This window comes from Muscardinus avellanarius, assembly GCF_963383645.1.
Source record: "Muscardinus avellanarius genome assembly, chromosome: 13".
Classification (NCBI taxonomy): domain Eukaryota; kingdom Metazoa; phylum Chordata; class Mammalia; order Rodentia; family Gliridae; genus Muscardinus; species Muscardinus avellanarius.
The window spans coordinates 53,128,671-53,154,968 of NC_137799.1; the positions used below are offsets into that span (position 1 = coordinate 53,128,671).

Sequence of the window (26,298 nt, forward strand, 5' to 3'; positions counted from 1 at the left end):
CAAGTTCACAGCCAGCCTCAGCTACTCAATGAGGCCCTCTGCAACTTAGTGAGACCCTGTTTCAAAATAAAAAATAAAAAAAAATAGGGCTCAGGGTGTAGCTCAGAGGTAGAATGGCCCTGTATTCAACCCCAGTACCTTTAAAAAAAACCCGGTAGAATATGATAAAAATAAAAATAAAACATGTAGTGATTGGTGAATTATATCTCAACAAATCTGCGTTTAAAAAACAGCGATGAAGACAATAGGTTTTAAATTCAGATAGGCTCAGATCTTTTACATTTTTATCTGTAGGACCTCAGACAATTTTTTAACCTTTTTAACCTCTCAGAATAAAATAGTACCTGTCACAAATGGAGGTTTCTGGCAAAAATTCAATAAGATAATAAGTATAATGATGATAGTAATATAGAGTTTTCTATATAGAAAGCATTTAGTAAGTCAATAGGAGCTTACTACTAAAAATAATAGTTTCCAGCTGAAAGCATTTTGCTAATTTCATTTAGGAAGAAAAAAAAGAAAATGTGATGTGTAAACAATGTTGCCAAGAAGAATATAACATGTGTGCTCATCTATCTTACATATGGCTGGGTGAAGTCTCTTTGAAGTGAAGCACCCACAAATCAAGCTCAGGATTTCTCAGTATCCTTAACTTAGAAGCATCAGGACAGAATTGCTTTGCTTAGCCTTCCTCGAGGACTAGAAAGTAACTTGGCTAAACAGGGAAATTAAGAGCAATAAAGTAGAGAATATTCAAAGGCTCTGAAGAGACACTTCTCCAAAATGGTAACACAAGTGATAAATAAGAGAAGGAAAAGTGAGGCACAGTGGTGCATGCCAGCAACCCCAGCACGTGAGAGGCTGAGACAGTAGCATTGCAGGTTCAAGACTATAACGTGGTAACACAGCAAGATCCTGTTTCAAAAAAAAATAAAAGAGCTGGGGATTTGGCTCAGAGATACATCCTCCTGGGGGTTCAATCCCAAATACCAAAGAGGGTAAAGGGTGGGAAAAGATGCTAAATATCATTAGTGACCAGGGAAATAAAAGTAACAACCACATAACATACCTGTTCATACTCACTAGGATGGCTATGGTAAAAAGGAAAGAAAAAAGGAGAGATAATAACAAGTGTTGGTGAGGTTATGAAAAAATTAGAACCTTCATATATATATATACCACTGATACAAATGTAAAATAGCACTGCAATTTTGGAAATAGTTAAAACATAGGACTACCATATGAACCCATAATTCCACTCTTAAGAATATATCTCCAAAAGTGAAAACATATTTCTAGCCAAAAATTTGTACACACATGCTCATAATAGCATTATTCATAATAGCCCCAATGTAAGAGCCATCCAAATGTCCATCAACTGACGAGTAGATCCATGAAATGCAGTAATGCCAACCTGATGCTTATTCAGCCTTAAAACAAAATAATGATCAACCTTTGCTTTAAGATGGATGAACTTTTAAAACATTTTAGGTGAAAGAAGCTAGACACAACACACGTATATTACACCAGTACTTAGTAGGCTGAGACAGATTCAACGCTCCAGTGGTAACTTAGCTAGACCCTGTTTCAAAATAAAATAGAGCTGAAGATTTAGCTCACAGGGAGAATGCTCCTGGGTTCAAACCTCAGTACTGGATGGAGAGAGAGAGGAAGGGAGGCAGGCAGGTATCAAAGACAATGTGCCAGATGACTCTGTTTCCACTTATACGAAATGTCCAGAATTGATAAAGAAGACAGATAAGTGGTTGCCTGCGGCTGGCCAGAGTGTAGACTATGAGGGACAAGAGGTGAGAAGTAGAGGGGATGCGACCAATTTGAGGGGGAGGTGATGAAAATATTCTAAGGTTGATTGTGGTGATGACTGCATAGCTCTGTAAATATACTAAAAACACTGAAGTATATACATTGAATTGCTCGGTTGCATATGTGTAAAATATACCTCAATAAAACTACTTTTTAAAAGAGAACATATTGCTTCTCAGCACAATTATTCTGTATTAAGTCAGAAAGAAGAAAAATAAGGCATGCGAAATATAATGGGGCAAAAATTGATGAGAAAAGGATAAGGAAAAAGAATGAAAGAGTACGAATTATTTTTCTTTGAAAATGATAAACCCTTTGCTTGAAGATAACTAGAATTACTCTTTTGAACGTTCACATTTTTCAAAGGCAGGACGCCTGGGAGGAGAAATGAAGATGCAACTCAGTCCTGGGTTCCCTTTTGTGAGCCAGGTGATTTTAGGAAAGTTATTTAAATAGTTAGACCCTCTGCTTCTTTTCTAAAAAGTCTTCACTATAAAATGAAATCTTCCAATCCTTAGTCACAAAAGTCCAAATTCACGCTAGCTTTTAAAAAAGTTCCACGCTAAAAAGAAAATTTTTAAATCCAAATCAATATGGCAATAATATTAAGAATAAATTTCTCTTTCCAATTCCAAAATACCAAGCAACATCCTTGTCTGTAGGGTCAACCAAGATTCCTAGAAGCTTATATTTTTCGTTAGCAAAGCAACACCAAAGAAGCCATATCAGGATAAGGTTGGTACACAGATAGAATCCTTCCTTTTAAAAAAATCTCTCATATCAAAGTATCATTAAGCCAAATATCTGAAGGAAGGAAAGAAGCGAGAATAGGGTGGGAACTGGAGAAGTGCTAAATGAGTGATGTGTGCAGATAGGCCTCTATCATCTTGCACCCCATTAAGATGTATGACTGCAATGCACCAATTTAAATACCAATAGTGACTATGAGAAAGAGTATAACTGTAAGCTTAATATGAGTATCAAGGACACGTGAACTTCGTGGTTATGACTTAAAAAACTGAGAAATTCTTATAGCAACCTTAAAACAAAAAGAAAAGCACTGCTTCTTAAACAAAGGCAAGGTTGGGAAAGCCCTGCAAAATTCCATTTTAAATGGTTTGTCTAGCCTGGCGTCGTCACGCATGCTTGTAATCCCAGTACTTGGAAAGCTGAAACAGGAGGATCCAGGTTCACGGTCAGCCTCAGCTACTTAGTGAGGCCCTCTGTAACTTAATGAGACTGTTTCAAAGTATGAAATTTAAAAATCAGGCTGGGGGTGTAGCTTGGAGGAAAAATGTCCCTGGGTTTAATCCTCAATACCACAAAAAAAATCCAAAAAAATAAAAATAAATGGTTTGTCGAATAGGTATTTTCTCAATGCTGAGGTTATTCAGCCTAGTCTCTATGCTTACTGATTTGCTGTATTTTTTTGTTTGACGCTAGCCTCCTCTGCTCCTAATGATATTTGGAAGTCAAGCATCTGAAGAGAAATGGATAGACAAATCATTACCAAATGTTGCTAGGAAATGGATTTATAACTATGCTGAATATTTTCATTCTCGAAACTGGCGGCTGCATCAGCGCTTCACATGTGATATCAATTAGCAGACAGGCTAAACGGCCTCACGGAATGCACACTGACTTCTGAGGATAGCAGCCTGGCCCAAAACCGAAAGATTAGCCCAAAATTAGTAAATGCGGGCTGGCAAGAGCTGCTGAATTCAGTAGATTTTACAACTTTAACACAATTGCTATATCTTATACAGCAGAAGCAGCTTCACAAATAATGAAAACACTCACTTAAAACCTTAAACAAGGACTTCCGGGAAGATGGCGACCGAGAAAAGCGGGGCTTAAGAGTCCCGCTAACAACCAATCTCCATTACCACAAAAAGAGCGCCTTTCATAGCCAGAAAACACCATCACCAGAAAAACAAAAAAAAAACCACCAGGCTCCAGAGAGAAAGCGGACTGAGAACAGAGCTCAGGGCCACAGAGGAGACACACGCGCCCGAGGACGCGGCAGCAGCGCCATACTGCCGGCGGCAGCGGCGAACTCAATGGACGGCTACAGCAAGCCAGGTGAGCCGCTGCGGAACAGCCAGGCGGGATCTTTCGGCGCAGACAGCATTTAAAGCTCCCAGTGGCTGAGCTCAGCACACGCTGCAGGGATTCAGAGTGGAAATCAAAACCAGAGAAGAAAAAATACGCCAGCCTCATGGCCGAGGGCGTGGCAGAGGCGCCATATTGCCACCGGCGGCGGCAAAAGCAGTGAATTCACCGAGTCCAGTACAGCTACATATGCGTACTCAAGAACAGTGAGTCAAATTGCGGGCCACAGAGGAGAAATCGCAGTATTGGGCCTCCTGGGACTTGACCCAGTGAGGGAGTGGTGGTGGCAGAGATATCACACCATAGGAGAACGTGCAACCTGGCACCCCCCATAGTTTAAAGCAGCCTCTATCGACTCCCTGGGTCGGAGACTCTGTGATACAACCCAGTAAAGGAGTAGTAGGGTCTGAGATAATACAGACTCGAGATCCAGAGCACCTTAAGTGAAGCCATAGTGACCCAAGGGAAGAACCCAGAGAAGGCACAAACCTCTGAAATCATGGGAAAGAGGAATAACTCTGAAGTAATGAATGTGCACAACCCCACAACATCAGAACCTGATAAACAGAAAATCAGAGATTTCTAGAAGATCAAATCAGGAAAATAACTGTAGAAATAATAGAGGTGCTTCGAAAAGAACTCAGAGAGAGCCAAAAAGAGATAAAGGATGCAATTAATGAAGTAAAGGCCTCAATTCAAAGCACAAACAACCGATTAGACCACATGGAGAACAGAATCTCGCTCTTAGAAGATGAGCAATCCAAAAATGAATGCATAGTTTCTAATCTAGAAAAAAATATCCAACAGCAGGAATCTGACATTGAAGAAATATGGGCCCATCTTAAGAGAGCTAACCTAAGAATAATTGGAATAGAGGAGGGAAAAGAAAGTGATACCAAAGGGATCAACAATCTCTTCAAGGAAGTAATAGCAGAAAATTTTCCAAATATAGAGCAAGAGGTTGATACACAGATCCAGGAAACTTATAGAACTCCCTTTAGACAGGATCCGAGAAGAGGATCCCCACGCCATATAATTGTCAAAATGACCAATGTGGAAGCCAAGCAGAGAATCTTAAAGGCAACAAAAACAAAGGGCCAAGTGACATTCAGAGGCAAACCAATTAGAATCACTCCAGACTTCCCAAACCAAGTCATGAGAGCCAGAAGGGCTTGGAGTAACATATTCCAAACTCTGAAAGAAAACAACTTCCAGCCAAAAATTTCCTATCCAGCAAAACTTTCTATCAAATTAGATGGAGAAATAAGAAGCTTCCATGACAAACAGAAACTGAAGGAATTTATGTCTTCAAAACCAGCGCTAGAGAAAATACTCAAAGAGATTAACTACAAAGAAGAAATAGGTAACACACACCAGAACCAGAGAAACAAGAGTTTCCATCCAACAGACAACTAAGATTGGTTATCTGTGGAGATTCATTATTTATGTTAGTCTTTTACCTATCTCTAAGTTGTATTGTTTGCCTTTATTGTTGTTAATTTTTAGGATTTCTAGTTGGAATATTAATATACCTTCAGATATAGCATTTGGAAATATTTTATCCAATTCTATTAGTAACTTTTAACTCTGTTTACATTGTCTTTGGATATACAATATTTTCTTTTATTTTTTAGGGAGTTTGTATATTCTTCTGTTGCCTGTGCCATTGAAATCATATCCAAGAAATCACTGCCAATTTCAATGTTGTGAGGTTTTATGACCCAGATTTTCTCCTAAAAGTTTATAGTCTTAAGATTTATATTTAGGTCTTTTATCTATTTTGAGTTAATACTTGTATATGGGATTAGGTAAGGGTCCAATTTTATTCTTTTCCGTGTAATTATTATTTTTCAACAATATTTAGTTAAAAGATTATTATTTCCACCACCAAATGTTCGTGGAAACCTTGTCAAAAATAACTTGACAATATAGGGAAGAATTTAGCTCTAGGCTTGTATTTAACTCCAGTGGTCTATATATCTGCCTTTAGAACAGTACTACACTGTTTCAATTATTGTAGCTTTATATGGTTTGAAATCAGAAAATATATATCTGCTAGCTTTGTTCTTTTTCAAGATCGTTTTGGGTATCTAGAATTCATATTCCATATTAGGATAGATTTTTTTCTGAAAAATAAATATATAAATATATGATAGTTTCACCTAAAAAAACAGAAAAAAAATATGCTCTAGTAAGGAAGAAAGCAAAAAGAAATATTGAAATGCTATCTTTAAATCATCAAACGCTTGGTATCAGACAAATGAAACTGTTATGTGAGATTATCATTTTTAATTTTGGATAAATTGCTATAATACTAGATGTCAACCACTAAGCCAAGCATGGGAAGGAGGGATGGGGAGAGAATGGGGTGGGGATCGGGTGGGGGCTGACTGGGCGATGTGTGCATGTATGTCTACAAAAGTTTGTATCCCACTATGATGTATGAATACAGTGCACCAATAAAATAAAATTTTTTTAAAAAATAAAAAAAAAATAAAAGAGAAAAAAAAATAAATAAAATAAAATAAAACAGGAAAAAAAAAAAAACCTTAAACAAAACAAACATTATATTACTACCATCAAGACTCATTGAAGGGAAATAGGTTATTTCTACTTATTTCAATGAACATAAAGCTATTCATTAAAATGTTTAAAAACTATTCATTTTTGTGGCAACATTAACAGTAATGTAGTCAAGTTCCACAAAATACCATGATTCAGAATATTTGAAATACCTATAAACACATGGTATATAATACTTATTCACCTCTAGTAAGTAGCAACAAAATAGTTTACCCTCTCGATGAGCAACATAGATGAAAAATAAGAATTCTTTAAAATACAATGAAGTTAACTAAAAGTATTGCTGTTTTTTATTAATGCCCATCTTGTTATAGAAAGATCTGAAAGAAGCTAGCAGCTATTGCTGGATAGATAACATACTAAATTCTTATTTCATTTGCATCAATTGAAGTTTTTTAAGAGGGAATTTTAATAAAATATATGAGATTTGGATTTTATAATATTAAGGAAGAGGGACACAATGGGAAGGAGAAATTCCTTTAGCACAGGAAGGGTTACTAACTAGCAAGATAAGATAAAGGCTTTATTAAATAAAACATCTCAATATGATCTTTAATTTCTGCAATACAAAGGAATTGAGAAGCAATTGCAGAAATTATACACAAAAAAGAGCATAATATCTACCCATACTGATGTGTATAATTTCATTTATCCTTGTGTGAAGAAACAAAGGCTCAGAAAGGTTAAGTACACTAGTCAAAGGATACACAGAAAACTGGTATGTATCAGATATAGTTCCATGAATGTCTAAAAACAAAGATGTTTTCTACCACTTCAGGCAACATTTTTCTTCTCTCAAGTAGTAACCAGAATTAATGATAATGTCTTAGAGAAATGGAATGAGAAAAGTTAGTGCCAAACAAAGTGTTTCTTATGAATCAGTAAGCATCAACAGACTACAGATCCTTACAGCAAAGGATGGGTGGGGAAAGCAATGGAATTGCAGAAATAATAAGAATCAGTTACTACTTATTAAGTTTAAAAGTTTATTTCAAGAAGCCGGGCGTGGTGGTGCACGCTCGTAATCCCAACGCTAAGGAGGCTGAGACAGGAGGATCGCACAGGTTCAAAGCCAGTCTCAGCTACTGAGTGAGGCTCTCAGCAACTTAGTGAGACCCTGTTTCCAAATAAAGTATAAAATATGTCTGGGAGTGTAGCCCAGAAGTAGAAAAGCCCCTGGGTTCCACCCCCAGTACCACACACACAAAAAAAAAAAGGATTTCAGAAGTGAGTTGATGCCTATTAAGAAAAAATAATGAAAATAAAATACTACAAAATGGTTATTTAAAAAATAGTCCACCACCCAGCACAGTCTGAATGTATGCCATTTTCAATATGATCCACATAAAAAAAATTAAAAAATTAAAAATGCTCCACTTTTGGAGAATAGTACAGAATTCTTTTTTCTCTCAAAATGTCTATTCAAAACTGATTTTAAAATGAGATTTAGAATTATTTATTCAGAATGTAATTAATAAAGTGATACTTCCCAATTCCAGATGACTGACGGAAGCAATACAAACAAAAGCCCTTGGTTATGTGCAGTATGCCCCTGCTACACTAATCTTCTGCTATAAAATGCTAACAACTTTTCCAACTACTGAGCACAGGATCTAAAAGCATTGCCCTTAGCACTCATTGGTTTCTGAACAGCAATGTTTACTGTCTGCTGAAGTAAATACTCACACAAAATAACAAATTTATTCCCATACCAAAACTTTGAACAAATAATCTAACTTTTGTCTGAAGGCTATTCTCTTCAATAGTAAAATTATGCTAATTCCTGTATTAAGGAATTGCTGAGGAACATATATGAAAAGCCTTTAGCACAGGAACATAAGCATATAAACACCCAATATGGTTGTTGTTTAAATCATTCTCTCATTGTCATCATTATCAAGCATGATTAGCCAAAACTCTAAGGTAAGAGAATCCTGCTCCTTTTCATTCACTTAAAAAATACGGTAGGTATGTTCACTATGTCCAAAACGTTGGTTAGGTAGATGAATGATGTTTGATGTGATTATCGTATTTCATCAAAAGTAAAGATTCTCTCTTCTATGTTGTAATTCTGGAAATACTTTAATGTTCAGAAAATGGTTCATAAGTTCAGTGCTAGCATGCACCCATCCTACCAAATCTCAACACCAGGAAGGAAAGATCCCTTTGCTCATCTTCAGGCCAGTAATAATTTTTGCTGACTTATCAAAGTGCCACTGGACCATATCAATTTCCTCATCTTACCCAATTCTCAGGTGCTTGAATCACAAAATCAAATAATCCAAACGTGAATTTCCTTTGTATCGTAACAAAAATAAGGACAAGGGAAAACTTCAAGTCCGATTTTCTTTAGTTTTTAGAGAATGTCTACCTGACTGGACTCCCCTCTAGAAAGCATTTATAAAGTGGGTCCTGCTTTTTAATGAAAATCTGAGAATCTATATTTAGATTTTTCAGTTACTTGAATCTAAACTTAGATCCTTGTAGCCACTGTTCCTTGTAAAATATTTTCTTCAGAGTTACCTAAAACAGTTCACAAGCACCTACCTCGGCTTGACAGAGCGCGTGAAGACCTTGCAGTACCAAGGCTGCTGGAGTGGCTTGATCCGGCTTGGTGCATTCACTCAGCACCTGAGAAATAGCTGCCAGCATGTCTGCGCCATGCTGATAGGGCCTACAGGAAACAACAGTTGAGGACAAAATTAGCCAAGAAGTATTATCATGCCCATATTTATATTTTTAAAATACAGTGCTGGTGATTAAATCCAGGGCTTTATGTGCTAAGCTACATCCCCAATCCTTTTTAGGCCTGCGTTTTTTGTTGTTGTTTGGGGACAGAGTTTTGCTTAGTTGCTCAGGCTAACCTCAAACTTGAAATCCTCCTGCCTATGCCTTCCGAGTAGCTGGAATTACAGGCATCTGATACCAACTAGCTACTTTCCCAGATCTTCTTTTTTCTCAACAAAAAGCATTACTGCTTTTCTTTATCCTTGTGCCTACTATATGTTCATCCCAAATACTAACATGGTGTACTTTTTTCAAAAATTTGTATTATCATTTCTGCTATAACTTGATACTTGATTCTTAAATATTTTAGAAATGGTATCCAAAAAAGATACTCTTAAAGTCTTATCTCCATAAATCACAAATCCTATTGTCTAAATTGCAAAATAACTCATATCTGTAATCATGGCAAAAAGAACTGATATTTTACTCAGACTATGAGGAAAGACAGAGCTATATTCTCCCTGGTGGCTACTCTGGGACCAGACACAGACTATGAAAGCAGAAATTTGATATCAGAAGATGATTTAAGGAAAAAAAGATGATTTATGGTAGTAGTGGTACTGAATCAGGTGATTATGTTTATCACAGTACTGACAATGATAAAAATACTAGATCAAATTATAACTGGTGGGGACCTATCTCAAACCAGACACTGTCAGTTTCCCTCATTCATCTTCCTCCTCTTCCACACCTACCTACTCCATAACTACTGTGATATCTCCTATCCCCAAACCATCCTTACCTTCATAGTTATGCGGGTCTTTTCTCTGAATTCCTTCTTACCCTTGATGATACAATATTTTTCTCTAGCTAACACAGTATCAATTGTTGAAACAGCCTGACAGAATTCTGCTGCTTCGCTGCCCCACAAATGAAAGTGATTTTCACTTTCATTTTTGACAGATCTGGAAAAATTTGACAGATCTGGAGGTAGTAACTGAAAGGAACTCTGAATCAGTTATCTACAGACTCCAATCTGGTCTGATATCCAACCTCTCCTGAACCTCAGACTTAAGTATGTAAAATAACAATTTCAGCTAATATCCTCTCATCTCTGAAATTTTTTCCATGCCAGTATGTCAATAAAATCCAGACTCACAGGTCTTGGGTTACATGTGTGCATATGTGTACTTTTTTTTTTTTAATAACTGGGACTGAGATGATTTTTGTGCTGTAGAAAGGCAGCAGCTCAGAAAGGGCAGTACTGCTAGGATTGGATTGCTATACCTATGGCCCAGCATTTTACTTGAACAGGAATCACCCAGATTATCTGCACCTGGGCCAATGAATGCACAACCTCAGAAAGCACTTCACACTGACCATTGACAGGGTGTGGATGAGGCTCCCAGGAATCCTACAATGCAGAGGTCTAATCAGCATATGGAACTGCGGGGCTACAAATGATTTCAAATGCATTCCATCTATTTCCTCTGTAAATATTTTTTCCTCACGCCATGCAAGGAAAAATAAAAAAATAAAAAAAACCTCTGGCAAGGTAGAGCTTTGCGTTGTTATTTCAGTTTTACCTCCCTCCAGCCTACTTATTAATACCTAATTGAGAACATACTCAGCTCTCTATCTTCCCGTTTTCCTAAAAGCTTAGAAAATAGATGGAAATTCCTTATTTCCTTCTGATATAACTTCTAATAATCCCATACAGTGAGGCACACCATAATGCCTTCCCTAATAAAATACATGTAAGAATCAGGCATCATTCAGGGGAAAAAAAAATAAGAGGTAAGAGTATATGACTATAGTCAATTAAGTTTCCAGGGAATTTATATACAGAAAAATAAAAAACATGGCATCATATCTTTTACTGTAATATTGAACTCTTGTCAAGAAAAAGATATAAATATCCTACCAGCCTAGATACAAGACTAGACCTGAAAGAGAAAAATATACTTCTCAAAGTTATTGTTTAGAAGCACTAAACTTTACAATCAGATAACCTGCATTGGAAAATAATTTATTCTTTCATGCAATAAAGAATTAAGTAAAAAAATAACATGTCATGATCGATGCCCCCAAGAACTATGCACATCTTACCTTTGCTTGCATATATCTCTGATTGATGCCGCTTTGGCAATCAGCTTCTCCCACTGCAGCTCCTTGCCCACACAGAGAGAAGGCACGTCCGATGTGGCCATGAAACGCTGCAGCTCAGGATACACGCGGTCCTAAAGAGGTAATTTCCAAAAAAAAATAAAGGTTACTCCCCAACTTGAGTTGGATAATCTCTACTTCCTTTTACGCAGCATGTTCACCTCCAAATCTTGCATTTGCATGACAAATTAGAATGCATTTCTTCTAATCAGCAGAGAAGAATGCTGTCCTGATTACTGAGGATTTTCTTACAGACGTAGGTGCTGTTTCATCTCATAAAACAAGAAGAAAGTGGCTACATCCCATTCTAATTACAAAGGCTCTAATCATTACAAACATATTTCCATGACTTTCTCACAGAAATGGAAAAATATGTTTCAGAAATAAAGAAATAAGATTTTCTCTGCTCAATTACTCTGAGGGCCAATCACAGCTGAATGCATTACAAATCAAATACATCACAACATATCAAAATTTCTTGATGTGATCATTGATGCTACTCGCTCAAACCTCACATCAAAGTGCTGTCCTGCATAATGACTTAAGAACTTTTATTCAGTAAAAAAAAAAAAAAAGTTTAATACTCAGACAAGTGAGAATATGAGCTTACCTGCTTTTCCCATAAAGATGTCAACAGGCGCAAAGTGACAGCTCTTAGTTGTGGGGTGGTTCCAAGCAGTTGGATTACTCGCAGAATCTGTCCTATGCACACCTGGAGAAATATTAAGGAAACTTGGTTTCATAAATGTAAATGTACACAGCCACAAGATGGCCCAAATCACCCTATTATAAGATGAAGACTGAGCTGAGCATGGTAATCCCAGTAGTTGGAAGGCTGAGACAAGAGCAGTGCAGATTGAAGGCCAGCCTCAGCAATTCAGCAAGACTGTTTTAAAAAAAAAAAAAAAAAAAAAAAAAGGAGGGATTGGGGTGAAACTGAGAGGCAGAATATCCCTAGTTTCAATCCCCAAAACCTAAACAAATAAGTACTGAAGACTGAATGGAAGCTTACTGAAATATCACCGATCTTTTCAGGGGATAAAAAAAATAGTTTTAGGAGGGATTACCTAGCAACCTTGGGGGCAGAGGACTCAATCTCAGAGAACAGCCATTGTGAAAATGTGGATATTAAGCCGGGTGTGGTGGCGCATGCTTGTAATCCCCACGCTTGGGAGGCTGAGACAGGAGGATCACGAAGGTTCAAAGCCAGCCTCAGCTACTTAGTGAGGCTCTCAGCAACTTAGTGAGACCCTGTTTCCAAATAAAATATAAAAAATAGGTCTGTTCCCAAATAAAATATAAAAAATAGGTCTGGGAGTATAGCCCAGAGGTAGAAAGCCTCTGAGTTCCATCCCCAGTACCACCAAAAAAAAAGAAAAAAGAAAATGTGGATATTAAGCGACTTCAAAGAATTTTTTAAACTTACTATTGGTGCATTATAATTGTGCACAAGAGTGAGATTCACAGTGATACACGCACTCACATACGTATATGACATTATATGATGTTTCCTTCCCCATACCTCCTCTTTCCCTCCTTTCCTACCTCTCCTAATCTACGGGTCTCTCTCCTAAATTTCATGAGACCGTTTTTCTTTTCTTTTTTCCCCTCTATCTTTTACATATGAGAGAAAACTGAGCCCCTGTATTGTCTGAGTCTGGCTCATCTCGTTAAGCATGATGTTCTCCAGTTCCAACTATTTTCCTGCAAATGACACATCTTTGTCCTTCTTTACAGCCGAGTAACATTCCATTGTATGTATACATTACATTTTCTTTATCCATTCATCTGCTAACACATAGGTTAGTTCCATAACTTATCTGTTGTGAATTGTACTTCTATAATATAGGTGTCCATGTGTCACTATAGTATTATGACTAATTCTTTTGGATATTGAGAAGTGGCATAGCTGGGTCAGAAAGTGGTTCCATTCCTCGTCTCTTGAGGAACCTGCAAACTGATTTCCACAGTGGTTGTACTAATTTATAATGCCACCAACAGTGTGTAAATGTTCCTATTTGCCACATCTTTGCAAGCATTTATTATTGCTTGTATTCATGATGACTGTCATTCTAACTGGAGTTAGATGGAATCTCAGTAGAGTTTTGAATTGTATTTCCCTAATTCCAAAGGATGTTGAACATTTTTTAATATATTTGTTGGTCATTTGTATTTCTTCTTTAAAAGAATTCTTAGCCAGACATGGTAGCACACACTTCTAATCCCAGTACTTGGGAAGCTGAAACAAGAGGATTGTAAGTTCATGGCCAGCCTCAACGAAGTAGTGAGGTCCTTAACAAGTTAGTGAGACTCTACATCAAAATAAAAGAGTAAAACAGGGGTGGTGGTATAGCTCAGACACAGAACATCCCTGGGTTCTATCCCCACTACCAAAACTTGTTGTAAATTTAAAAAAGAATTTGTAAATATTACAATGAATACTTTTGTCTTTAGACATTATCTCCTGTAAAATATGGCCAAACAAAGGTAGTCATCATGGCAAAATTTAAGACTTAAAATTGATGCCACTTGCTCATACCTCACATCAAAGTGCTGTCCTGCAAAATGACTTAAGAATTATTATTCAGTAAAAAAAAAAAAAAAAAAAAAAAACGCTAAATACTCAGACAAGTGAGAATATGAGCTTACCTGCTTTTCCCATAAAGATGTCAACAGGCGCAAAGTGACAAGTCTTAGTTGTGGGGTGGTTCCAAGCAAATAAAATTGAATGTACTATTTAGGTTTCACTTTCCTTCCCCAAGCAAACTGGTTAATATACTAACCTTGTGAACACCAAGTGTGGGTAATGTATACAATATATCATTATATAATACGGGTTCCAGGGGTCTTCCCAATTTGAACATCAGAACCGGAATCAGATTCGGTACCTAAGGTAAATTTAAAGAATGTTAATTATACCATGTTATAAAAGAACCCAAACTATAAAATAATGTTTACTTTTTGTCTTCAAAGGGATAATATAACTATGAATGAATTAGGAGACAAAAATGCCAGGTGTGGTGGTACACACTTGTAATCCCAGCACTCAGGAAGCTGAGACCGGAAGATCGCGGTTCGCGGACAGCCTCAGCTACTTAGTGAGGCCCTCTGCAACTTAGTGAGATCCTGTTTTAAAATAAAGAATAAAAAATAGGGAGGGGGTGTAGCTCGGAGTCAAATGCCTCTGGGTTCCATCCACAGACCCACAAAAAAAAAAAAAAGACAAAAATACCAGTACCTACTTGTTATTAATGGCAATTTCATTATACCAGTAGAATGCCGCCTTTTATAATACCTTCAAAACAGTGTTTTTCTTTAGCAACTATGATATTAACTCAGAACAATAAGTTGTTAACATATATCCTACTCAAAAGAAGTTTTCTGTTTTTGTTTTGTTTTGTTGTTTGTGTGTGTGTGTGTGTGTGTGTGTGTGTGGTACTGGGGTTCCTGGAAACCCTTCTACCTCCAGGCTACACTCCCAGACCTATTTTTATATTTTTATTTGGAAAGAGGGTCTCTTAAGCCGGCGAGGCTGGCTTCGAACCTGCGTGATCCTCCGGTCTCCGCCTCCCAAGTGTGGGGATTACAAGCGTGCACCACCACGCCCGGCAAATTTTCAGTTTTAACAGTCAACATTTAATCTATGAATAAAATATCTACATGCTGAAATATTCAATAGGTTACTCCAACTTGAAATAATTAAAATCAGTATCCTATAAGGAGAAGGGGATGTTAATGGATAAAACCTTACTTCCCAGTCCCCATTTTAATCTCTATGCATAGCACAGTAAAATGAGAACAATTTATTCATGGATCACAAGACTTAAAATTAAGATGATAATATTTTTCAAATTCATTTAAAACTTTAACACAAACCCTATCAAAATCCCAACTGACTTCATCGCAAAAATTGAAAAACTGGTCTTAAAATTTATAAATTAAAGTAAGAGAGCCTGAATAACCAAAACAATCTTGAATAAGAACACATTTTGAATGATCAAACTTTTGTTTGTTTGGTGGTACCAGGGATGGAACCCTTCTAACTCCGGTTACACTCCCAGACCCATTTTATATTTTTTTTTATTGGGAAACAGGGTCTCTTAAGCCAGAGAGGCTGGCTTCAAACCTGTGTGATCCTCCTGTCTCCGCCTCCCAAGTGCAGGGATTACAAGCGTGTGCCACCACACCCAGCAGAATGATCAAACTTTGTAATTCCAAATTTATTATAAGTCAACAAGAATCAAAATGACACGGTAACTCACATAAGAATAGACATATAGCTCTATAGAAGAGATTTTAGAGTCCAGAGCTGGACATGGTGGCACATGCTTGTAGTCTTAGTACTTGGGAAACTGAGACAGTAGAATTAATTGTAGGTTCACAGTCAGCCTCAGCTACTTAGTGAGGTCCTGTTTCAAAATAAAGAATAAAAATAAGGCTTGAGGTATAGCTCAGAGGTAGAATGCCCTTGGGTTCAATCCCCAGTACTGCAAAAAATAAAAAATAAGAACAATTTTGGCTTCAGAAATAGTTACATTTATAAAAAATTGATTTTCAAAAAAAAATGTGACATTAAAAAAAGCAAGAGGGAAAGCAAAGTCTTTTTGGAAAATAGTGCTGAAGCTTACCAACTGGGTATCTAAATGCAAGAGAATAGGCCAGGCGTGTTGGCACATGCTTGTAATCCCAGCACTTGGAAGGCTGAGACAGGAGGATTTCACAGGTTTAAAGCCAGCCTCAGCTACTTAGTGAGACCATGTTTCCAAATAAAATATAAAATAGGTCTTGTGTGTGTGTGTGGGGGGGGGGGGGTTAGCCCAGAGGTAGAAAGGCTCTGGGTTCCATCCCAGTACCACAAAAATATAAAGAAATGCAAGAGAATGAAACTGAACCTCTTCCTCAAACTGCATGTAAAAATTAACTCAAAATGGACTTCAGACCTAAAAGTGAGAGCTAAAATTATAAAGTTCTTAAAGAATTTCTGTGCTGTTGGATTTGGCAAAGCCTTCTTAAGATATGGTAACAAAAGAACAAGCAACAATAAAGATAATGTTTTCAAATAAAAATTGTTTGTCCTTCAAAAGATACCATGAAGAAAGTGAACAGACAGACCACAGATGGTAGAAAATATTTGCAAGCCATATATTGAATAAGGAATTTGTGTCTAGAATATTTAAGGAACTTTTACAGTTCAATAATAAGGTCATCCCAATTTAAAAGGGACAAGAGATCTATCTGAATATACATTTCTCCAATAAGATAAGTAAATGGCCAATATAAACAGGGAAATATGCTCAACATCATTAGCTACGATGCGGTGGAAACCCAAACCACCTAAGACACCACTTATTGCTCAATGGGAAGGCAATAATCAAAGAGACAGACAATATAAGAGTTGTTGAGGCTGTGAAGAAATACAGTGCTTTTGAAAAACAGCACCTCTGGAAACCCTTGAGGATCTCAATAGTTAAGCACAAACTTGCCATATAATCTAGCAATTCTACTCTGCAGTATCTATACAAGAGAAAAGAAAACATACGTACACTAGAATTTGTAATGAATGTTCAAAGCAACATTATCCATAAAGGTCAAAAAGTGGATACAATCCAAATATCAATCAATTGGCAAATGGATAAATATGATGTAGTATAACTAAATAATGGGAAATTATTCAGCCAAAAAAAAAAAACAGCATACAGATACATGTTTACAACATGGATGAACCTTGAAAGCATTAGGCTAAGTGAAAAAAGTCAATCACAAAAGACCATATGTTATTCATTCATATTAATATTATTCTCATTCATATTAATGATATACCTATAATAAATCTATATAGAAAGTAGATTCATGGTTGATCATACTTTAAGGGGAAATGAGAATAAGGAGAGAGGGCTATAGGAAGCGGCTATATTGATACAAGGTTTCTATTGAAGGTAATGGAAATGTTTTCAAATTGATTGTAGTAACATGGGTGATATTAACAGTATGTGTATTATACCTTAATAAGACTACTTTAAAAAATTCCATTCAAAGTCATCATTGAATCCCTACCATAAGAGGGCACTTAGCTCGGTAGAGTGAAATAGAGTGCCAAAATAAAAAATCATCTTCCTTAAGCTGCATTTCAAAGGTTTCTTGTCCAGTATTTGTTAATTTCCTCTATCTGTTCTAATCTTACAGTGCTTGTTCTAAAGACATCTACTTTAATTCAATTTCAAGAAGGAAAAATATCCTCTTACCCTTGCCACCAAAAAAGTGACAGTTAAACATTGATTCACTAATGATCTGACAAGATAAAAAGGATGGCATGTGGAGCTGCATGAGCAAGGACTACACCTAGCACAACACAGAAAGAATTTATGTTTATAACAAGGGCTAGGGCTTGATTGGAACGGAAACCCTGTCACTCTCACCTTGGGCAAATGAAGAGGGACAATTTTTTAAATTGGCTTCTTATTTCCCATTTTAATTAAAAAACAAAAGGTTATCTTAAATTGCCTTGCACTGGTCTCAATGAATTATACCCCTTATGGGAAGATTTCGATCGAGACACTCTGAAAGAATCTTAGTTTTAAGAAAGGCAATCAGTACATTTAGTGGCATCTTTAAAATAGTGTATTTAGTCATAAGCTTTTAAACAAATGTTTTAATTATATTGTCAGTAGAGAAATAAAGCACTGCATTTACGCCTGAGAGCAGATTTTCTTCAAGAGCCATGGCCCTAAAGAAGCACATGTCGTTTCGTCTGATCAGTTCGGGAATTAACAATATTGGAAATTTTTATAGTAAATAATCTTGGGCTGAATATAAATCTTGAGATAGCCCAAACCAAGGGCCCAGTTAAGTGATAGAATAAAATTTTCACAAGGGAAATAGAAATAATGTATACCTGGGAAATATTTTTGCCTAAAGTTATATATGGGCTGATGTATTTCTAATGAAACAAACCTGTATGTGTACTTATTTACTTGAGATATCATTACCACCTCTTGAGTCTCCTGCCCTTGAACTTTCTGCTGTCCAGAGACAGGGAAAAAAGTCAATGTTCAGACTTTATCTTAAATTTAAAATAGGCTGGTAAACAGCCTATAATTAACTGTCTTGAGATCTGGCTTTAGTAAAACTCAGAGTTTTCTCTTTTCATATTCAGAGTTTAAGTTCGTAACCAAATTGATTTAGAATCATGGGATTGTTACAGGAGTCCCTATGAGACCAGCAGTGGACGGTGCAACAGAAATCTTGCAAGCCAGAAAGTGATGGGATAAAGTATCCAAAGTGATGAAAGGAAATAGCAAAAAAAAAGCTCTGCCAATGAAGAACCAAGAATATTCTATCTGGAAAAGCTATCCAAAATGAAGAAATATTTTCCCAGATAAATAAAAGCAGAGAGTCTTCACCTATACTATATTGCCTTAAAATGTAAAAGGGTGTCTTTCAAGTTGAAAACAAAGGACACTAGACAAAACACAAAAGTATAAGACAAGTATAGTTTGCTGGTAAAAGTAATTATATAAATACAAAATCCTGCAATGCTATAACATGGTGCAAAAATTACTTTTAATTCTGGTGTGTGAGCTGACAAAATAAGTAATAGATTAAAATATGTAATTGGATACACAATATAAAGAAACATCATATGTGACATCAAAAATAAAGAGAAGTAAAAGAATAAAGTTTATTTATGTGATTGAAGTTTATATAGGTAAGTTGTTTTCAGCATAAAATACTGTTATGGGTATAAGCCCCATGGTAACCATGAAGAAAATAATCATAAAAGATACACAAAAGAAAATATGAAATCAAAGCATGAACACACAGCCAGGTATGGTGGCTCATGCTTGTAATCCCAGTACTTGGGAAGCTGAGATGGGAGGATTGTGCAGGTTCAAGCCAGCCTCAGCTCTTAGTGAGGCTCTCAGCAACTTAGTAAGACCCTGCTTCCACATAAAATATAAAATAGAGCTGGGAGTATAGCCTGGAAGTAGAAGGTCCCTGGGTTCCATCCCCATTACCACACACACACACACACACACACACACACACACACACACACACAAAAGTATGAACATATATAAACACAACAGAAAAAAGCAAGAGAAAAAAAGAACAAGAAACATAAAGCAACTAGCAAAATGGCAATTTTAAGTTCTTCCATATCATACTAATTTTGTTAAATGTAAATGAGTTAAACTCCCCAACAAAAAGACACAGACTGGCCGATGAATAAAGGAAACATATTCAACTACATGTAGTCTACAAAAGACTCATTTTACCAATCTCTATATCATGTATGGGGAAAGGGGTGAGAAATGGGAAGAGAGTTGGGGGAAATCTGACCAAGTGCTATGTGCATGTATGTCACTATCACTATAAATTACATTATAGGTGAGACTATAATGCACCAATTAAAGTATTAAAAAAAACTAACTTGAGACTTAAGGACACAGGCTAAAAGTACAAGAATACTCAATACAGACAGTAATCAAGGAAGCAGGGTAACCATAGCTATATCAGATAATAGACATTAAATCAAAACTGTCACAAGAAACAAAGGACATTACATAACAAGAGTCAATTTGGCAACTCAAAATTATAAATAATAAATATAAATATAAATAATAAATGTGTGTGTGTGCATGTATGCACCAACATCAGAGTACCTAGAAAAAGCAAACAGTGACGGAAACCCAATAGTAAAAGGAGAAAATAGACAACAATACAATAATTGTAGATTCTGATACTCCATTCTTAATAATGAATAGAACATCAATAACAAAACAGAGGACTTTAAAAACACCACAGAGCAAATAATCCTAACAAAAATATACAGAACACCCCACCCAACAACAGCAGAATGCATGTTCCTCTCAAGCACACCTGCAACATTTCTCCAGGACAAACCCCATGTTAGGTCACAAAATAACTCTTAACAAACTTAAGAGACTAAAATCAAGCCAAGTATTCTTTTCCACCATGATAGAATTAAAGTAGAAATCAATAAAAAAAATAGAATGGAAAACTAAAAACATTTTAAAAATATGTGGAAATTAGGCAGCATATTCTTGAACAATAGATGAAAGAGATCAGAGGGGAAATTAGAAAATATCTTGAGACAAGTGAAAACACAACATACAAATCTTATGGCACACAGCAAAAAATGGTACTAAGAGAGATGTTTATAGCATTCGATATCTATCAAAGAACAAGAAATCTCAAATAAGCAACTTAGCTTTATACCTCAAGAAATTAGAAAAAGAACATTAATTAAATGATAAGACTTTTTGTTTAAAAAAATCAAGTTTTTGGCTAAAAGATCAACAAAATTAATCCAGTTTTAGCTAGACTAAGAAAAAAGTCTCAAATAAATGAAAGCATAAGTAAAAGAAGACATTATGATTATGTTGCAGAAATAAAATAGATTATAAGGCTATCAATGACTTTATAAAAACTGGGTTATCCAAAAGAAACAGATGAATTTTAAGAAACATACAACCTACTAAGACTGAATCCTTTAGAGATATAAAATCTGAACAGATTCATAACTGGTAAAGAAATTGAATTAATAGTTAAAAAAAAGCTTCCCATGATGGGAGTGCACACCATAACCCCGGCTACTAAGCAGAAAGATTCCAAGTTTGGGGCCAGCCTGAACAATTTAGTGAGATCTGTCTCAATATTTTAAAAAAGGACTGAGGATGTAACTTGTTGGTAGAGCACTTACCTATCATGTGTGATACCCTGAGTTTATTTCCAAGTACTTAAAGAGAGAAAAATCTTCCAACAAAGACTATCCCAAGACATAATGGCTTCATTGAAGTATTCTATCAAACATTTAAAGATTAATAAGAATTATTTCTTCTTATATTCTTCAAAAAAAATTGAAGGACCAAGGCATGGTGGCAACACACCTGTGTTCCCAGTACTTGGGAGGCTGAGATAGAAGGTTTGAAACTAGCCCCAGCAACTTAGTAAGACTCTCAGCAACTTACCAAGACCCTGTTTCAAAATAAAAAATAATAAAGATGGAGGGGTGAAGCTCAGAGGAAGGATGCCCCTGAGTTCAATCCCAAGTACCACAAAAAAATCATTACCTCAATAGATGAAGAAAAAGCGCTTGACAAACTTCAGTATCCTTTCATAATTAAAATGCTCAACTAATTAGAAATAGAAAAAAATTAGCTCAACATACTAAAGGCCATACAGAAAAAGAACACAGCTGACATGCTCAATAGTGAAAAACTAAAAGCTTTTCCTGGAAGACCAGGAATAAGTGAAGGATGCTCACTCTCTCTACTACTTCTATTCAATATAATGCTGGAGGTCCTAGCTAGAGAAATTAAACAAGAAAAATAAAAGGTATCAAAACCACAAAGGACTAAGTAAAATCATCTGTAATTGCAAATGACAGGATCTTCAAATAAGGAAAACTGTTATAAACAGTTATAAGCAAATCTCAGTAGAGTTATATATAAAATCAACAGAGAAAATCATTTGCATTTTATATACTAACTATCCAAAAAGGAAAATTTCAAAGGCATCCCATTCATAATGGAATCAAAAATAAAAAAATTAGGAATAAACTAAGATGGTAAAATATTTAGACGCCTAAAACTATAAAATAATCTGAAAGAAATTAAGGACTAAAATAAATAAATACCCAATTTTCATGGATTGGAAAATTTAATATTGTTAAAAACGTTCACACCACCCAAAGCAATCTACAAAGTCAATGCAATATCTATTAAAATCCCTATAGCATTTTTTATCAGAAATAATAAAACAATTCTAAAATTCATTTGAAACCACAATGAGCTCTGAGTAGCCAAGCCAATTTTGAGTAAGAACAAGACTGGAAGCCTCACAATCCTCGACTTCAGAACATTAAAAAGATAAGTAAGCCGAGCATGGTGGTGCCCACCTAAAATCCCAGTAATTGGGAGGCTGAGACAGAAGGATCCGGGTTCACAGCCAACCTCAACTACTTAGTGAAGCCCTCTACTACATAGTGAAACCCTGTTTCAAAATAGAGTGGGGAAAAAAAAATCAGAACTGTGGGTATAGCTTAGAAGTAGAATGCCCTTGGATTCAATCCCCAGAAACACACAAAAAAGTAATAAAAAAGACATGGCATTGTGTTCTATAAGCATGAATGCAAATATATCCCTGTAGTATTTGTGTGTGTGTATTTACCTGGGATTGAACCCAGGGACATTCTACTTCTGAGCTCCACTCCCAGCCTGATTTTTTATTCTTTATATTTAAAAGGATTTCAAATAAAGTTGCTGAGGCTGGCTGTAAACCTGTAATCCTCCTGTCTCCCTCTCCCAAGTACTAGGATTACAACCATGGGCCACCATGCTCAGCTGTATTCTGACTAATTCTTTAGAAAGGATACCGAGAAGTGGTATAGGTTGGTCATATGGTGGTTCTATTCCTAGTTTTGGGTTTTTTTTTTTTTTTTTTAGGGTTGGGGGTTGAATTTGGGAGTGTTCTACCTCTAAGCTGCATCCCCAGCACCCTCAGCTTTATTTTCAGGTTTTATTTGGAAATAGTCTCCCTATTTTGCTAAAAGCCTTGCTAAATTGCTGAAGCAGGCTTTCAAACCTGCAACCCTCCTGTCTCAGTCTCCCAAGTACTGGGATTATAGGCATGCTCTACTATACCCAGCTCTAATCCTAGTCTTTTGAGGAACCTCCATATTGATCTCCATAGTAGTTGTACTAATTTCAACCTTCACCAACAGTACATAATATAGAGTTCCTATTTCCCCTCCTTGCCAGCATTTATTTTTTTTACTTCATGATGATTGCTATTCTAACTGGATTTAGATGAAATCTCAATGTAGTTTTGATCTGTATTTCCCGAACTACATATTTATTGGCCATTTGTATTCCTTCTTTAGAGAAGTGACTATTTACTCACCCTAGTTCAACTGCCTATTTTAGAGAAGTGACTATTTACTCACCCTAGTTCAACTGCCTATTTTTTAAGCTGGGTTATTTGGGGGGTTTGTGTTCTTTACACATTCTACATATTAGATCTTTACCAGAGGCATAAAGTTTCACTTATGCAAAATGAAAATATATAAAGATCTGTTGTGTATCAATATTCACACTGAGAATACATTCATAATCAGTTACTACTGTATAGATATTACATAGAACTTTATCAAGATAGATTTCATGTTATTGTTTTTTTACCACCAAAAATAAGATCATGGGATTGTTTAAGAGTCAGAAAAGGCCTTGTCAAGTTCATTTAGTTTAAGAACTTAATTCAACATATGGTGAAACTCTGTGCAGGGGGCTTACAAAGCTTACTGGTGGTAAATGAAGATGGGAGCCCATGTCTCAGTTCACTCCTCCCTTTTTATCTGGGCACAGTAACAGCAAACAAAGATCCCAAGTTATCGATTACAGGACTAAAGAGCTATCATGCAAGTCTTCTTCCACTAATTGGATAAAACATACAAGGAGAAAAATAAAGCAGGTGAGACGAACCGGCATCTCTCTGGAGCCAACATATAAAGAACAGAATAAAAAAGTTCAATCCTAAACTCCAGGAAAAACATACTTGGCAATACTTATGAGCCTGCATGCATACACATACACACACACACACACACACACACACACACACACACACACAGCATAATCTTTTAGACAGTTCCATAATGAAAATAATGAATAGAGCTATCAACTTATAAATTACAAGAAATAAAAAGGGCTTTGTTACCATCCATCATCGTTATCAGATAAGAGAATATATAATGTTTATAACTATCCCTCTTTCTTAAAAGTCCAAGAGATAGCTCATATTTTATTACTCTATGAGGGACATAGCTATAAATTAGCATAAGTGAAAAATAAAGTTGCCAATGAAAAGAAATAATTCAAGATGTGACCACCCGATGCAAGCGAGAGGCAGAATTCCAAGGCAGTATCTGGTTTTCTTTAACTTTTCAGACTCGTGTTTTATTAAACTGGACCTGAACAACAAAAGTGCATTCTCAGTTCACATTTTATTCATATATGTAGATCCAACAAATGCTGACCCATCTTTGCTCAACTTTGTCCTATGAAAGCATGGACCTAACTTTGTGTGCGTATCTTTGCCATTTATAAGAGTGGCAGGACAAAAACATGTGTAAATTTAGAAATAAGATAAAACATGAATTTTTATATAACAAAGTATGAATATGCCCGAATAGCATACACAACAGAAGTACAAGTGCGGTATAATCATTTTAATGTTGAAAGGAACTTTAAAATGAATCATCATTCTAGTTTTCTGTGTCATGTATTTGTAGCCTCAGCTGCTGGGGAAGCTGAGGCAGGAAGATCACCTAAGTTGGAGAATTCAAGATCAGACTGGGTAAATAAGTGAGATCCCATCTCATTCATCAGATAAAAGTTACCAGAATATGAAAAAAAATATATTCTAACAAAAATAGACAATGTATAATTAGGTTTTTGGAGCATTAGTTAATTTCATTTTCTTCAACTACTTGACATTTCTATTTATGGTATCTGTGTATTTAAGTCATCTATTAAAAAGCAATCCATCGGCAGGTACTGAGAAGCTAATTATTTCCTCCACTTATAAGGAATCCGCAAACATGCATAAACATCAAAAAAGTAAACATGTTATAATTCTGCTCCTCTGATACTCAAATTATATTTATATCACAACATACACAGGTATTCTTAAAATCTTGCACTTACATTCTAGAGCCACATAAGATAAAGAGAAGCAATGCATCCATTCCCATCCATTCCAAGCACCGCATCTGCAGTGGCTCCTCAAATAGCAGCAGCTAGCAATTATTTAACAGCTTATAACACTCTTCTACACAATTTGTACACAATCATGATTACCATCATTTTGGTAACAATAAAACCAAAGTTGATTAAAGGATTGGGTCAAAAACTCCAAAACCCATGTATTTTCCATGCAGTCATACAAAAGGTACAAATGGGATCTTTTCTTCTTTAAATCCTCCATACCTAAGCACACTAAAATGCTTTCAGAATGCATAAATTATTCCTAATTTCTCTATCTGCTCAAATTCCAAAAACAAAAGGTATCTTATAACAAGGTTGCAACCATTTGACAATATAAATAAGCATTAAAGGCCTATCATTTGAAAAGAAAATTTATCAGATGAAAGTTACCAGAATATGAAAAACATGGAAACCACAATATATTGGGCCATAAATTTCTTACTATATAAAAAATAAAAACATAGACGCTCCATAAGTGGAAAAATAAAGGAATTGTTTCAGACTAGAATAAAATGAAGTCAAGGACTGTATTGCTTGAGGACAGTCTGAAATAGAAGAAAGTAACTATGACCTCTCCCAGCCTAAACTTTACTTTTAGTTCACTTAGACATCTCAATCTTCATCAACTCAGAGTCAAATGCCCTATATATGTAAATTTATATAAGAAAACTAACATCATGAAGTAAGGAGTGGCCACACTATGAATATGTAACCACCAGTGAGAAGAAATATAATAAACATTAATTCTATCAATTGCTAAAATTTTGACAATTTGCTATAAATGGTAACTATAATGCTTGAATTTATGTAGATTTTCTTCTTGCGCAAAAGTAGTTTTTACATTTCTACCATATGAGCACTGGATCTTTGGAAAAAGCCAAAGGTAAAAGCCAATGTCTTATAAGTAACATTTAACGCATGCAGTTTTCCTACTAACTAGGCTCAGTCAACTTCTACTACTGTGTCTGTGGCTAGTCATGGTTTTTACATAAGAGTTGGAAGAAGACATGTGAAGTCTCTCCAATGAAATATAACTAAATATGCTCATCTAAGCTAGTAAGTAGGTAATAAAATTAGAGAAATACAATCCTTTTGAGTT

General features: G+C 35.8%; 1 protein-coding gene across 4 annotated transcripts in view; it reads right to left on the reverse strand.

The window, feature by feature from the left end:
- The window catches only part of FOCAD (focadhesin), a gene marked incomplete at both ends in the record, with an annotated part of 280,748 nt that overhangs the window by 157,766 nt on the left and 96,684 nt on the right, over positions 1-26,298 (reverse strand). For 3 of the 4 annotated variants that reach the window (XM_080709563.1, XM_080709560.1, XM_080709562.1), the window contains 4 exons: positions 9,067-9,193; positions 11,356-11,486; positions 12,023-12,124; positions 14,196-14,300. In XM_080709563.1, the coding sequence (XP_080565689.1) occupies positions 9,067-9,193; positions 11,356-11,486; positions 12,023-12,124; positions 14,196-14,300 (465 nt within the window). The remainder of the gene's footprint in view (positions 1-9,066; positions 9,194-11,355; positions 11,487-12,022; positions 12,125-14,195; positions 14,301-26,298) is intronic. The other variant, XM_080709561.1, reaches the window with a different exon arrangement.